Source organism: Oncorhynchus tshawytscha, linkage group LG12 (assembly GCF_018296145.1).
Source record: "Oncorhynchus tshawytscha isolate Ot180627B linkage group LG12, Otsh_v2.0, whole genome shotgun sequence".
NCBI classification, from domain to species: Eukaryota; Metazoa; Chordata; class Actinopteri; order Salmoniformes; family Salmonidae; genus Oncorhynchus; species Oncorhynchus tshawytscha.
In genome coordinates this window covers 13,900,365-13,914,847 of record NC_056440.1, presented here as the reverse complement: position 1 = coordinate 13,914,847, position 14,483 = coordinate 13,900,365, and the positions used below count along the sequence as shown (strand labels likewise).

At 44.4% G+C, this 14,483-nt stretch overlaps 1 protein-coding gene across 2 annotated transcripts in view; it reads left to right on the top strand.

Moving 5' to 3' along the window:
* LOC112262585 (syntaxin-binding protein 1-like) overlaps window positions 1-14,483 on the top strand; it is a 36,028-nt gene continuing 21,545 nt past the window's right edge. For both annotated transcript variants that reach the window (XM_042331374.1, XM_042331373.1), the window contains exons 1-9: window positions 1-95; window positions 6,038-6,087; window positions 8,230-8,311; window positions 8,849-8,925; window positions 9,138-9,216; window positions 9,464-9,567; window positions 12,490-12,638; window positions 12,791-12,875; window positions 13,678-13,808. In XM_042331374.1, coding sequence (XP_042187308.1) covers window positions 59-95; window positions 6,038-6,087; window positions 8,230-8,311; window positions 8,849-8,925; window positions 9,138-9,216; window positions 9,464-9,567; window positions 12,490-12,638; window positions 12,791-12,875; window positions 13,678-13,808 — 794 coding nt within the window. In that variant the 5' untranslated portion in view covers window positions 1-58. The remainder of the gene's footprint in view (window positions 96-6,037; window positions 6,088-8,229; window positions 8,312-8,848; window positions 8,926-9,137; window positions 9,217-9,463; window positions 9,568-12,489; window positions 12,639-12,790; window positions 12,876-13,677; window positions 13,809-14,483) is intronic.

Below are 14,483 nucleotides of genomic sequence, written 5' to 3'. Positions count from 1 at the left end.
GTTGGGTCGGGAGCTAGAGAGGGGGATTTAGAGACGTGTTCACTACAGAGGCATCACCATGGCACCACTCGGACTAAAAGCCATTGTGGGAGAAAGTAAGAATATTTATTTGCATTTAACGATCAACCACCGATATGTAGGCTAGCACTGTGTACTGCGTGTAGACTATTTTATTTTTGACAGTAGGCTATTCTAAAAGTAATTTAGGCTACTTTAATTGGTTTGAATTACTATTTTATTTATATATCTATTTGTAAATCAAACATTATTTAAGTACATTCTTTTGCCAAAAACTTCTTGAGAAGTAGAAATATTGAAAGTAAAATATAGTGCGTCCTGCATCCGATACGATTGCACAACGTGCGTAAAGGCGCTCAGTTCTTCTATCTTTCCTAGTTCATCTGGTGGTCCCATTTATTCTATTTCTCTACTGGATAGCACACGAATTGAAAGTCAATTGAAACACCAATGCAAAGAATGTATCAAAAGTCATTATATCTTTGCAAGGATCCACACTGACCCACAGCTTATTTTATCCTGTCTGCCAGTAGGTTACAGACTGGCATATGTTGGTGGTCTTGGCTCTTCTGTTAACCTTCTGAGACACAATCATTGTGGTTGTCTGGCTCAGAGAGACAGGAGAAGTGTAATTGTGCGTCCCAAATGGCACCCTATTCCCTATATAGTGCACTTGACCAGAGTCCTATGTGCCCATATTGTCCCTGGTCAAAAGTAGTGCATTATACAGGGAATAGGGAACCATTTGAGAGGCAGACATTATCTTACATTCCCAAGCTTCTTGTGAGTTTGTGTTGTTGCTGACTGACACGTTTATGGGGCATTGGGGCAATTCCCCCTAGCTAAACCAGTTGGTTAATTGGATAGTGAATTAATTCAATGATAGATGGACAGGTTGCCTCTATAACCCTCAACCCATGTTCAAAACAACATTGTTTGAAAATCAAATCAAAACCCAATTTTATTGGTCGCATACACATATTTAAAATATGTTATTGCGGGTGTAGCGAAATGTTTGTATGCCTAGCTCCAATGAAGCATAGGCCTATTTCTGTTTTTTGGTAAGCTTTTGGTTTGTAGGATATATTGTCATGGGCGTTGTTACGTCACATCCTGTGGGACAGAAAGAGCCCAGAAATAGCAGCCCAGTTCTGTGGCGTAAGAGGATTGAAAGAGATTAAGCCTTGTGATTGCTGTGTGTCCCTCTCACTGACTCACTCCAGTAGATAGATAGGACAGCTTTTTAATTATATATTTGAAGCTCATACCCCCTCCCTCTACTACCCTCAACGTCAGCAAAACAAAGAAACTGATCGTGCACTATAGGAAACGGATGGCCGAGCACGTTCCCATCCACATCAGTGGCTGTAGTGGAGAGGGTGGAGAGCTTCAAGTTCCTCAGTGTCCCCATCACTGAGGAATTAACATGGTCCACACACACTAACACTGTCGTGAAGAAGGCACAACACCGGCTCTTCCCACTCAGGAGCCTGAAAAGATATGGCATGGGCCCTCAGGTCCTCAAAGAGTTCTACAGCTGCACAATTGAGAGCATCTTGACTGGCTGCATCACCGCTTGGTACGGCAACTGCTTGGCATCTGCCCGCAAGGTGTTACAGGGGGTAGTGCGTACGGCCCAGTACATCACTGGGGCCAAGCTACCTGCCATCCAGGACCTACAGTACCAGTCAAAAGTTTTAGAACCTTTTCATTCAAGATTTTTTCTTTATTCTATTACTATTTTCTACATTGTAAAATAATAGTGAAGACGTCAAAACTATGAAATAACATATGGAATCATGGAGTAACCAAAATAGTGTTAAACAAATCAAAATACATTTTATATTTTATATTCTTCAAAGTAGCCACCCTTTGCCTTGATAACAGCTTTGCACACTCTTGACATTCTCTCAACCAGCTTCTACTGGAATGCTTTCCAACAGTGTTGAAGGAGTTCCCACATATGCTGAGCACTTGGCTGCTTTTCCTTCACTCTGTGGACTAAGTCATGCAAAACCATCTCAATCGGGTTGAGGTCGGGTGATTGTGGAGGCCAGGTCATCTGATGCAGCACTCAATCACTCTCCTTCTTGGTCAAATACCCTTACACAACCTGGAGGTGTGTTGGGTCATTGTCCTGTTGAAAAACAAATGATAGTCCTACTAAACGCAAACCAGATGGGATGGCGTATTGCTGCAGAATACTGTGGTAGTCATGCTGGTTAAGTGTGCCTTGAATTCTAAATAAATCACTGACAGTGTCACCAGCAAAGCACCATCACACCTTCTCCTTCATGCTTCACAGTGGGAACCACACATGTGGAGATCATCCGTTCACCTACTCTGCGTCTCACAAATACATGGTGGTTGGATCCAAAAATCTCAAATTTGGACTCATCAGACCAAAGGACAGATTTCCACCGGTCTAATATAAATTGTTTGTGTTTCTTGGCCCAAGCAAGTCTCTTCTTCTTTTTGGTGTCCTTTAGTAGTGGTTTCTTTGCAGCAATTCGACCATGAAGGTCTGATTCACACAGTCTCCTCTGAACAGTTGATGTTGAGATGTGTCTGTTACTAGAAATCTGTGAAGCATTTATTTGGGCAAACATTTCGGGAGACTCTAGCAGCTCAGGACAAACGGGAGACTCTGGCGGCTCAGGACAGACGGGAGACTCTAGCGGCTCAGGACAGACGGGAGACTCTGGCGACTCAGGACAGACGGGAGACTCTGGCGGCTCAGGACAGACCGGAGACTCTGGCGGCTCAGGACAGACGGGAGACTCTGGCGGCTCAGGACAGACGGGAGACTCTGGCGGCTCAGGACAGACGAGGCGCACTGTAGGCCTGGTGCGTGGTGTCGGCACTGGTGTTACTGGGCCGAGGACACTCACCTCAGGGCGAGTGCGGGGAGGAGGAACAGGGAGAACTGGGCTCTGGCGATGCACAGGAAGCCCGGTGCGGGTGGCTGCCACCGGAGGGCTGGTGCGTGGAGATGGCACCAGATAGACCGGACCGAGAAGGCGCACTGGGGATCTGGAGCACCGAGCCTGCCTAACCTTACCTGGTTGAATGCTCCCCATAGCCAGGCCAGTGCGGCGAGGTTGAATAGCCCGCACTGGGCTGTGCTGGCGAACCGGGGACATCATGCGTAAGGCTGGTGCCATGTATGCCGGCCCGAGGAGACGCACTGGAGACCAGATGCGTAGAGCCTTCTTCATGGCACCTGGCTCGATGCCCACTCTAGCCCAGCCGATACAAGGAGCTGGAATGTACCGCACCGGGCTATGCATACGCACCGGGGACACCGTGCGCTCCACCGCATAACACGGTGCCGGCCCGGTACAACGCCCTCTCTCTCCATGGTAAGCACGGGGAGCTGGCGCAGGTCTCCTACCTGACTTCGCCACACTCCCCGTGTGCCCTCCCCCAAGAAATTTTTGGGGCTGCCACTCGGGCTTCCAGCCGCGCCGCCATGCTGCCTCCTCATACCGGCGCCTCTCTGCTTTTGCTGCCTCCAGCTCTGCTTTGGGACGGCGATATTCCCCTGGCTGTGCCCAGGGTCCTTTGCCGTCCAGAATCTCCTCCCAAGTCCAGAAGTCCTTTGATTGCTGCTGCTGTCCGTTACCACGCTGCTTGGTCCATTGTTGGTGGGTTATTCTGTCACGATCGTCGTATGAAGGGGACCAAAGCGCAGCGTGGTTAGAATACATTCTTCTTTATTTAATGAAGAACACGAAGAACACTTAAACAAAAGCAACAAAACGAATAAGACGACCGTGACCGCTATACAAACAATGTGCATACGTGCAACATAACATAGACAATAACCCATGAAATACCCAAAGAAGATGGCTGCCTAAATATGGTTCCCAATCAGAGACAACGTTAAACACCTGCCTCTAATTGAGAACCAATCTAGGCAACCATAGACCAACATAAACACCTAGATGAAAACAACCCCATAAATCTACAAAAAAACCTAGACAGTACAAACACCCTAGAATAAGACAAAAACACACATATCACCCATGTTACACCCTGACCTAACCAAAATAATAAAGAAAACAAAGAATACTAAGGTCAGGGGGTGACACCAGTCCCCCAAGTTATAGACTGTTCTCTCTGCTACCACACCAAAGAACCCTTAACAGCTTCTACCCCCAAGCCATAAGACTGCTGAAAAATGTATCAAATGGCTACCAGGACTATTTACATTAGTAAATTGACTCAGTACCTGTACCCCCTGTATTTAGCCTCATTATTGTTATTGCATTTTCTTGTGTTACTTATTGATTGTATGTTATTTTTGACTTTATTTAGTAAATATTTTCTTAAATCTATTTCTTGAACTGCATTGTTGTTTAAGGGCTTGTAAAGTAAGCATTTCATGGTAAGCTAAAACGCCTGTTGTATTCGGTGTATGTGACAAATACAATTTGATTAGAACATACATCAGGATCATCTGGCCCTCTCAGCTCTGGCTGGAAAAGATTGTTATGTAAGGTGTTCAGGAAATTAAGAACATGGGCAGTGTTGTATGGTCCAAGGGTGGCATGGCGGTGGAGGACCCCATTGTGGCTCATAGCTGCGCTTATAATGATGACATTTCCTCCGCGCTGGCCAGGTATCTCAATGATGGCTCGTTTACCAATGATATTCCTTCCTCTCCTCCTCCACTTAATTAAATTGAATCCAATTGAATTAAATTGAATCTATGAATAGGATTTCCTTGGGGATGGGACTTGCATCCAACTCCATGATTCTCTGAAATTACAGCAAATAATGTAATTGCTGTATAGTGAAGTTCACTGGCAACATCAATGAGTCTCTAATATTTCAACAGTGTAATAATAATAATACCCTACTTTACTTGCACATATTCATACCATTCACCCTTCACTCTGGGAATCCTTTCAAATGGGACTGTAGATTTGCTTCATCCAGAGATGGTGTTTCTTAAGAATGCAGGCTATGGTTGAAAAGCTCACTCTGACGTTATGTTAGATGGCAGGGTTTTCGATAATCTGTTGTTAGATATCGCACAGTCTTATGGCATCATTTTCAACTACCATTTGCACAATGGAAGCCTCCTGTTGGTCTGTAAATAGACATGTTCCATGTGGTGGTCGTCTTTCAGTTCTACAAAAACAAAATAGCATACAGTACATTAAACACTACAGTTATACAGTATACAAGATAAACATGTTACAAAGTAGTATAGCTCCCAATTTCATATACTGTATACAGTAATACATGAAACATTGGCTTTGTTTCCCCTTACAGTATATATTTTTAATTTATGGTCTTTACTGTGCTTTTGTTGTACCGCTGTCAAGTAGTAAAAGTAATAGAGGTCCAATGTCTGCAGTACAAACCTATTCTCGTTCTGGAATGTCCGGATGATGGATGCTATGGTGAAGTGGCTCAGATTGTGCTGCACTCTCTGCCCAGCCTCTCTCGAGGTCAAACCATGGTGGACCACATGGTCCAAATATTAGATGATGAGGGAAGGGAACGTTCTCGAAAGTTGCGGGAACGTTTGCTGTTAGTTGGGATATGTGTCCCAAATGGCACCCTATTCCCTAGGTCCCGGGTAAGAGTAGCACAGTTTAAAGGTAATAGGGTTCCATTTTGGGATGCAACAACAGTCTTCCAGAGGGTTCCAAGGGGTGCAATTCCAAAACTCCACACAGATGGAATTCAAGTGTTACACTGTATGACATGCCTACTTCATACCCCTCCGAGGAGTCCATTAAATGCCAACAATGACTGTGTCCTCACCGCTAACACCGTCTGTCACCAGAATTCACGAGAAAAAAATATCTGACATCCATTTTTTAATCTGAAACATTATGCTTAGATGCCCAGGCTTTGCTAATGTTGTTCCAATAGTTGAGTCAGTGAGACCTCGCGAGACTTACTGTATATGACAAGGGAAAATTGCCTACGATGCTTTTATCACAAAAAAAGTTTACTGTGCAAGCTGAAGTGTGCTAATCAATGATTTCTCCCTTTACAGAGATTATGAATGACGTCATCAAGAAGGTACACAAGAAGGGAGAATGGAAGGTATGGGCAGCTTTTACAGTGCCTTCAGAAAGTATACTGAACATAAATATAAACGCAACATGCAACAATTTCAAAGAGTTTACTGAGTTACAGTTAATGTAAGGAAATCAGTCAATTGAAATAAATAAATTAGGCTCTAATCTATGGGTTTTACATGGGCAAGGGTGGATCCATGGGTGGGTCTGGCTCCCAATCAGGTGGGCCTATGCCCACCCATGGATCCACTGGGAAGCCAGGCCCAGCCAATCAGAATGTGATTTTCCAACAAAAGGGATTTATTACAGACAGAAATACACCTCAGCACCCCTTCAGATGATCCCGCCAGTGAAGAAGCCAGATGTGGAGGTCCTGGGCTGGCATGGTTAAACGTGGTCTACGGTTGTGAGCCGGTTGGACGTATGTATTATGGGGATCCATAATAAATACAAATACTGCCAAATTCTCTAAATTGACGTTGGAGGCTGCTTACTGTAGAGAAAATAACATTCAATTATCTGGCAGCAGCTCTGGTGGACATTCCTGCAGTCAGGATGCCAATTGCACACTCCCTCAAAACTTGAGACATCTGTGGTATTGTGTTGACAAAGCTGCACATTTTAGACTGTCTTTTTATTGTCCCCAGCACAAGGTGCACCTGTGCAATGATCATGCTGTTTAATCAGCTTCTTGATATGCCACACCTGTTTAGGTGTATGGATTATCTTGGTAAAGGAGAAATGCTTATTAACAAGGATGTAAACAAATTTGTGCTCAACATTTTAAATAAATAAGCTTTTTGTGGGTATGGAACATTTCTGGGATCTTTTATTTCAGCTCATGAAACATAGGACCAACACTACATGTTGCGTTTTATATTTTTGTTCAGTATATATTAATACTTTCTGAAGGCACTGCATATCAATGGTTATAAATGACTGTGTCTTGGTTATGAATGACTGCGTCTTGGTTATGAATGGCTGTGTCTTGGTTATAAATGACTGCGTCTTGGTTATGAATGACTGTGTCTTGGTTATAAATGACTGTGTCTTGTTTATGAATGACTGCGTCTTGTTTATGAATGACTGTGTCTTGGTTATGAATGACTGTGTCTTGGTTATAAATGACTGTGTCTTGTTTATGAATGACTGCGTCTTGTTTATGAATGACTGTGTCTTGGTTATGAATGGCTGCGTCTTGTTTATGAATGACTGTGTCTTGGTTATAAATGACTGTGTCTTGGTTATAAATGGCTGTGTCTTGTTTATGAATGACTGCGTCTTGTTTATGAATGACTGTGTCTTCGTTATGAATGACTGTGTCTTGGTTATAAATTACTGTGTCTTGGTTATAAATGGCTGCGTCTTGTTTAGGAATGGCTGTGTCTTGTTTATGAATGACTGTGTCTTGGTTATGAATGACTGTGTCTTGGTTATAAATTACTGTGTCTTGGTTATGAATGACTGCGTCTTGGTTATGAATGACTGTGTCTTGGTTATGAATGACTGTGTCTTGGTTATGAATGACTGCGTCTTGGTTATGAATGACTGTGTCTTGTTTATGAATGACTGTGTCTTGTTTATGAATGACTGTGTCTTGGTTATGAATGACTGTGTCTTGTTTATGAATGACTGTGTCTTGGTTATGAATGACTGTGTCTTGGTTATAAATGACTGCATCTTGGTTATGAATGACTGCGTCTTGTTTATGAATGACTGCGTCTTGTTTATGAATGACTGCGTCTTGGTTATGAATGACTGTGTCTTGTTTATGAATGACTGTGTCTTGTTTATGAATGACTGTGTCTTGGTTATGAATGACTGTGTCTTGTTTATGAATGACTGCGTCTTGGCTATGAATGACTGTGTCTTGTTTATGAATGACTGTGTCTTGGTTATAAATGACTGTGTCTGGGTTATGAATGACTGTGTCTTGTTTATGAATGACTGCGTCTTGGTTATGAATGACTGCGTCTTGTTTATGAATGACTGCGTCTTGGTTATGAATGACTGCGTCTTGGTTATGAATGACTCTCTGATAGTACATGATCGCGCTGGTCTGCGCCCAAATGGCACCCTATTCCCTATATAGCGTACTGCTTTTGATTAGAGCCCTTGACGCACTGTGACCTCTGACCTGTGTCCTCCCTGCCCTGCCCTGGCCCAGGTGCTGGTCGTAGACAAGCTGAGCATGAGGATGATGTCATCCTGCTGTAAGATGACAGATATCATGTCAGAGGGCATCACCAGTGAGTACCACTCTGTCAATGTCCCACATATACACACTTCCTGTTCAGCATCACTTCAAGATGATACACCATGTTTTTTATTTGCATTGTTATTTCAGAAAATGTCAATAATATATCTGCAGTAATAATGGAATGAAGCTTTTCACAGTGTAACTTACCCACCAGAGATTGGCTGTGATATTCTCTAATTGATTTCTCCCACCGGAAAGTTTCTTTGAATTTGTGGCTGTCTTATCTAGTGGCCAATGTCATTTCCTGGTTGCAAAAATTATTTACTGTTCGCTCAATTTCAGTTTATGTTAGAAAACAAGCACTGAATAGTGTAGGAAATCATTGTACCATCTAAATCGCTGTGAAATTAACAAAACTTTTTTTTTTACAGCTGTTTGAGGCTGGTGGACCAAAACAGAAAGTAAATGGCTCAAGTGCGAGTCTCTGCTATGTTACGGATAAATTGGATGTAGGGGATACATTTTAGGTGTACCACCTTCAATTGACTAACTGAATGACTGTGCTTTTCTGTCTTCTCCTGTCCAGTTGTTGAAGACATCGGAAAGAAACGGGAGCCTCTCCCTAGCATGGAGGCCATCTACTTAATAACTCCCAATGATGAGGTATGGGAGCCATTTTGGTAGATGCTTTCATCCAAAGCATTTTACTGTGGTACATTCATACATGAACATATGGATGGCTCCAGTGGGATATGAAAACCACAGCTCTGGAGTTGGAAACACCATGCTCTACCATCTAAGCCACACAGGACCACAGACGTTTTGCTTTCTATGGTAAGATTCTAATGATGTTGCCAACCGTTCCTTCTCCCCAGACTGTGGAGGCACTCATAGATGACTTCAGAGACCCTCGGTCGCCCAGATACAGAGGAGCTCATGTCTTCTTCACTGACAGTGAGTAATATTAGAGAGACCCAGGACGACGACGTACCATCGCCTGCTGTATATGTCAATTAGAGTATGGAGCAGTCTGACCGCCTGCTGGAGTACTGGGAACGGACTAGCAGATGAAACAACAGTCAACTCCTCTTTAACACCATACCAACACGCAACCTTTCACAGTAGAGTATATTGATTTCTATTCTATTACCCTTTTTCTTTGATCTTTTAATTAGTATTTTTTGTCCCCCCTCCCTCACAGCAATCCCAGATTCATTGTTTAACTTGTTGACGAAATCCCGCGCGTCCAAAGCCATGAAGACCTTGACTGAGATCCACATTGCCTTTCTGCCCTATGAGTCTCAGGTCAGAACCTGTCTGTCTGTCTGTCTGTCTGTCTGTCTGTCTGTCTGTCTGTCTGTCTGTCTGTCTGTCTGTCTGTCTGTCTGTCTGTCTCAGGTCAGAACTGTGTGTCTGTCTGCCCTTCTGTCTGTCTGTCTGTCTGTCTGTCTGTCTGTCTGTCTGTCTGTCTGTCTGTCTATGAGTCTCAGGTCAGAACTGTCTGTCTGTCTGTCTGTCTGCCCTTCTGTCTGTCTGTCTGTCTGTCTGTCTGTCTGTCTGTCTGTCTGTCTGTCTGTCTGTCTGTCTGTCCTATGAGTCTCAGGTCAGAACTGTCTGTCTGTCTGTCTGTCTGCCCTTCTGTCTGTCTGTCTGTCTGTCTGTCTGTCTGTCTGTCTGTCTGTCTGTCTGTCTGTCTGTCTGTCTGTCTGTCTGTCTGTCTGTCTGTCTGTCTGTCTGTCCCTATGAGTCTCAGGTCAGAACTGTCTGTCTCTGTCTGTCTGCCCTTCTGTCTGTCTGTCTGTCTGTCTGTCTGTCTGTCTGTCTGTCTGTCTGTCCTATGAGTCTCAGGTCAGAACTGTCTGTCTGTCTGTCTGCCCTTCTGTCTGTCTGTCTCTGTCTGTCTGTCCTGTCTGTCTGTCTGTCTGTCTGTCTGTCTGTCTGTCTGTCTGTCTGTCTGTCTGTCTGTCTGTCTGTCTGTCTGTCTGTCTGTCCTATAAGTCTCAGGTCAGAACTGTCTGCCTGTCTGTCTGTCTGTCTGTCTTCTGTCTGTCTGTCTGTCTGTCTGTCTGTCTGTCTGTCTGTCTGTCTGTCTGTCTGTCTGTCTGTCTGTCTGTCTGTCTGTCCTATGAGTCTCAGGTCAGAACTGTCTGTCTGTCTGCCCTTCCTGTCTGTCTGTCTGTCTGTCTGTCTGTCTGTCTGTCTGTCTGTCTGTCTGTCTGTCTGTCTGTCTGTCTGTCTGTCCTATGAGTCTCAGGTCAGAACTGTCTGTCTGTCTGTCTGTCTGTCTGTCTGTCTGTCTGTCCTATGAGTCTCAGGTCAGAACTGTCTGTCTGTCTGCCCTTCTGTCTGTCTGTCTGTCTGTCTGTCTGTCTGTCTGTCCTGTCTGTCTGTCTGTCTGTCTGTCTGTCTGTCTGTCCTGAGTCTCAGGTCTGTCTGTCTGTCTGTCTGTCTGTCTGTCTGTCTGTCTGTCTGTCTGTCTGTCTGTCTGTCTGTCTGTCCTATGAGTCTCAGGTCAGTCTGCCCTTCTGTCTGTCTGTCTGTCTGTCTGTCTGTCTGTCTGTCTGTCTGTCTGTCTGTCTGTCTGTCTGTCTGTCTGTCTGTCTGCCCTTCTGTCCTGTCTGTCTGTCTGTCTGTCTGTCTGTCTGTCTGTCTGTCTGTCTGTCTGTCTGTCTGTCTGTCTGTCTGTCCTATGAGTCTCAGGTCAGAACTGTCTGTCTGTCTGTCTGTCTGTCTGTCTGTCTGTCTGTCTGTCTGTCTGTCTGTCTGTCTGTCTGTCTGTCTGTCCTATGAGTCTCAGGTCAGAACTGTCTGTCTGTCTGTCTGTCTGTCTGTCTGTCTGTCTGTCTGTCTGTCTGTCTGTCTGTCTGTCTGTCTGTCTGTCGTCTGTCCTATGAGTCTCAGGTCAGAACTGTCTGTCTGTCTGCCCTTCTGTCTGTCTGTCTGTCTGTCTGTCTGTCTGTCTGTCTGTCTGTCTGTCTGTCTGTCTGTCTGTCTGTCTGTCTGTCTGTCTGTCTGTCTGTCCTATGAGTCTCAGGTCAGAACTGTCTGCCTGTCTGTCTGCCCTTCTGTCTGTCTGTCTGTCTGTCTGTCTGATTGTCGAGGGAGAGGGAGAGGGAGAGGAGGAGGAAGCACAATTGGAGAGGGGGAGGAATAATCGAAAAGAGGGGGAGGAGTAGAGGAGGGATTGCTGAATGAGCTGGGGTTGTCTCCTCTCCTCTCTCTCCTGATGGAATGTTCCAGAGCAGAGCGGAGTGGCTAGAAGGGAGGCCTCCCTCCCTTCTGGAAAGGCTCTAATCCCTCACCCCATTGGCTGATGTAGCAACATACTGGCCAGTAGCGAATGGGGGGTGAAGTAGGGTTGTGTGACAAGGGGAAGTTGTTTGCACACCAAATGGGCGATCAACAGATGGGTTCAACCATGTGGAGGTGCCAGTGACAGTGGTGGTGCGTGGGGAAAGAGAGAGCCTGCCTGGCATTATGGGGCAAGTAGAGGAAATGGGAAAGGATGGAGGAGCAGAAATAGGAAGCGAAACAGGAAGTGTCAGATTGGAAATAAACTGTCATTTATGTCATAATGGTGCATTTGGGAAATCCCTCCTACGAAAATAATGAAAGATGTCGCATCTGCTCCTACAGCACTGTACTGTGTTGTCAGTCATTTGGGCAGCACTCAGCGTAATGAAAGAGGATTATATTACCCCCCCACACACACTGTTTGACTCAATCTCACACACTGCTACTGTGCCACCTGCACGACCGACCCTGCATGCCCACTGGATAGGGTTGCAAAATTCTGTTAATTTCCACCAAATTCCCGGTTGTAGGATTCATGGATATCTTGCTCATTCCTTCCTGATTACAGGAATATTCCAAATATTTACGGAAAGTGACCGTAATATTCGGAGTCTAGGCCGGGCAACTGTAAAGGACTTTGTGACAACTATTGATGTAAAAAGAGCCTAATAAAATACATTTCATTAATTATTTCTCTGTGTGTATGTAGCAGTGGAGGCTGCTGAGGGGCGAACGGCTCATAATAATGGCCGGAACAGAGCTAATGGAATGGTATCAAACACTTGAAAACCATGTGTTTGATGTATTTGATACCATTCCACTGATTCCGCTCCAGTCATTACCCCGAGCCCGTTCTTTCCATTTACGGTGCCACCAACCTCCTGTGGTATGTATGTCTATTCCCTCTTATCTGTCTTATGTCTGTGTGTCTAGGTGTTTTCCCTGGACAAGACAGATGCCTTCCAGGACTTCTACAGCCCCTACAAGGCTGACATTAAGCACAACATGTTGGAGCGCTGTGCTGAGCAGATCGCCACTCTCTGCAATACCCTGAAGGAATACCCTGGCGTCAGATACAGAGGGTGAGAGAGAGAGAGGGCGAGAGGAAACACTATCAGTCACTAGGCTTTCTATTGCACTGATACACAGCGTTTAACTCCTATCGTGTCTAACACCTGTATAGACTGTTGTCTGTTGGAAAGCTAAGAGCCTGTCTGTTGTCTACTTGACTCAGGGAGTATAAAGACTGTACCACTCTGGCTCAGCTCCTGCAGGACAAGCTGGATGGCTACAAGGCAGACAACCCCACCATGGGAGAGGTGAGGCAGGAGAGCAGACAACCAGGGTAGGAGTCAATTCCATTTAAATTCCAGTCAATTCAGATAGTAAACACAGTTCCACATTTTCCTCATTGAAAAACATTGGAGAGAATTAGTCTTGTAATTTCAGTGTGCTCCCTGAATTGACTGGAATTGAAATGGAATTGACCTCAACCCTAAAGCCAACCAACCATAATGATTTCACTGGGACAGGGCCTTATAAAACACACTGAGCCAGTGAATGGTAAAAACAGCAGGTTGTGTTAGCGATCCCCTGCTGACTGCCAACTAACGGTGGCCATTCAACATATAGAAATGATGTCCGATGTTCAGGTCCGAGGCGATAGGATAGCCACCAGCTGGTTTTAGCCTTTCGCCGGCATGGTGTGTTTTGTCCTTTAGGTTACTTTGAAACACGTCATTACGTAAAACCAATGTAGCACGCACAGGCAAAATAATGGAATAGTAGAATCTACAGTTGTTGGAACATTTTGGAGGTTATGTATGAAACTGTAATAGTGTAGTCAAATCATAATGTAAACACACATACCACTGGCACATGGAACAGTGGTACGGTTCAGTTGGTAGAGCATGGCGTTTGCAACGCCAGGGTTGTGGGTTCGATTCCTGGGGGCCCCACATACGTAAGATGGGTACATGCATGACTGTAAGTCGCTTTGGATCAAAGCATCTGCTCAATGGCATATATTATATTATAGAAACATATTATTATAAACCTCATTGTCCAGCCTTTTGTCTTTGTCAGTTTATATTTCCCCTCTTTCTCTCCTCCCTGCTTTAGGGTCCGGACAAGTCTCGCTCCCAGCTCTTGATTCTGGACCGAGGCTTTGACCCGGTCTCTCCCATCCTCCATGAGCTCACCCTCCAAGCCATGGGCTATGACCTGCTGGGCATCGAGAACGACGTCTACAAGTAAACACACACACACAGGCACACAGGCACAGCCTAGCAAGCGGTTCATGGCACCACAAAATTAAATAGAACATATAGGATCTCTTTCTCCATGTTAACAATAGGATCTATATGGAACAATAGGATCTCTGTGTAAATAATAGGATCTCTATGTGAACAATAACATCTCTATCTCTATGTGAACAATAGCATCTCTATCTCTATGTGAACAATAGGATCTCTATCTCTATGTGAACAATAGCATCTCTATCTCTATGTGAACAATAGCATCTCTATCTCTATGTGAACAATAGCATCTCTATCTCTATGTGAACAATAGCATCTCTATCTCTATGTGAACAATAGCATCTCTATCTCTATGTGAACAATAGCATATCTATCTCTATGTGAACAATAGCATATCTATCTCTATGTGAACAATAGCATCTCTATCTCTATGTGATCGATAGGATCTCTATGTGAACAATAGTATCTCTATGTGAACAATAGCATATCTATCTCTATGTGAACAATAGCATCTCTATCTCTATGTGATCGATAGGATCTCTATGTGAACAATAGGATCTCTATCTCTATGTGAACAATAGGATATCTATGTGAACAATAGGATCTCTATCTCTATCTGAACAATAGGATCTCTGTGAACAATAGGATCTCTATGTGAACAATAGGATC